At 58.0% G+C, this 883-nt stretch overlaps 1 protein-coding gene across 1 annotated transcript in view; it reads left to right on the top strand.

The window, feature by feature from the left end:
• Nucleotides 1-453: 453 nt before the first annotated feature.
• The window catches only part of TARS (threonyl-tRNA synthetase), a 28,333-nt gene continuing 27,903 nt past the window's right edge, over nucleotides 454-883 (top strand). The window contains exon 1 of the mRNA XM_015422522.1: nucleotides 454-586. Coding sequence (XP_015278008.1) covers nucleotides 563-586 — 24 coding nt within the window. The 5' untranslated portion in view covers nucleotides 454-562. The remainder of the gene's footprint in view (nucleotides 587-883) is intronic.

Genomic DNA, 883 nt, shown 5'->3' with positions numbered 1-883 from the left:
CAGCTGAAGCTGTTCACGACATGGAGGTACATCATTTTCAGCTGGTAAATAACAACCTTAGTAATCTCTGTTAAAGGGGACGGCACATTTTTCTTTTCTTCTCTCCAGGTACTGGCAATCCTAATATACATATACACATACAAACGCAGCTCTCTGTGTTCTTGGTTATTTTGAATTTCTAGCAAAAGACAACCCCCCAACCCCGCACGACTTTCCAGCAGGGATTTAGCGACATGCCTTGATCACCCCCGTGAGAAGCCACGGCGAACGCCTCGCGCGCTCCTATTGGCTGGCGCCCAGCCCGGCTCTGCACCATAAAGGCGCCCCTGTCCAGGCGGCCGGCAAGTCCCTTTCTTTCCGTGTGCCGCTCTAGCCCTCCGCACGCTCTATGGCTGCAAAGGAATCGGGAGCAACGTTGGCTGCGACTTGCATCAGCCGTCTGCGGCTGCGCGTTGGCCGCTCTCACGCAAGCTTCCTGGTGGCTCCTTCAGCTCGCGTTCTCCCTGGCGAGGCGTCGCCGGACAGGGCGAAACGGCTCCGGCTCAGCCTGAGGGCGCAAAGGATGGAGGCGGCGGAGGAGCAGCCGGTAAGGCCCCTCGGCTCGCTTCCCTGGCTCGGCTGGGCGCTCCCGGTCCCCAATGCCTGCTGTGGCCACGCGGACTGCCGCTGCTGGTTGGTTGGTGGGTGCGGGGGGGTGGGGGTAACTGGGGCGCTCATATCCCCGGTAACGCCCCCCCTTTTCTCAACAGGTAGTGTATATGGGGTGTGTGTGTGGGGGGGTAGGATTCATGCAGAATGACTGAATGAAAATAAATTTATTTAGTACAGTTTGGTCCTGCCTTCGGGTGTGCTCAACAACAACCCTGTTAGGTAGGTCAGGGGC

The sequence above is a fragment of the Gekko japonicus genome, unplaced genomic scaffold (assembly GCF_001447785.1).
Source record: "Gekko japonicus isolate JY-2015 unplaced genomic scaffold, Gekko_japonicus_V1.1 scaffold1302, whole genome shotgun sequence".
Lineage (NCBI taxonomy): Eukaryota > Metazoa > Chordata > Lepidosauria > Squamata > Gekkonidae > Gekko > Gekko japonicus.
This window is presented reverse-complemented; position numbering and strand designations above follow the sequence as displayed.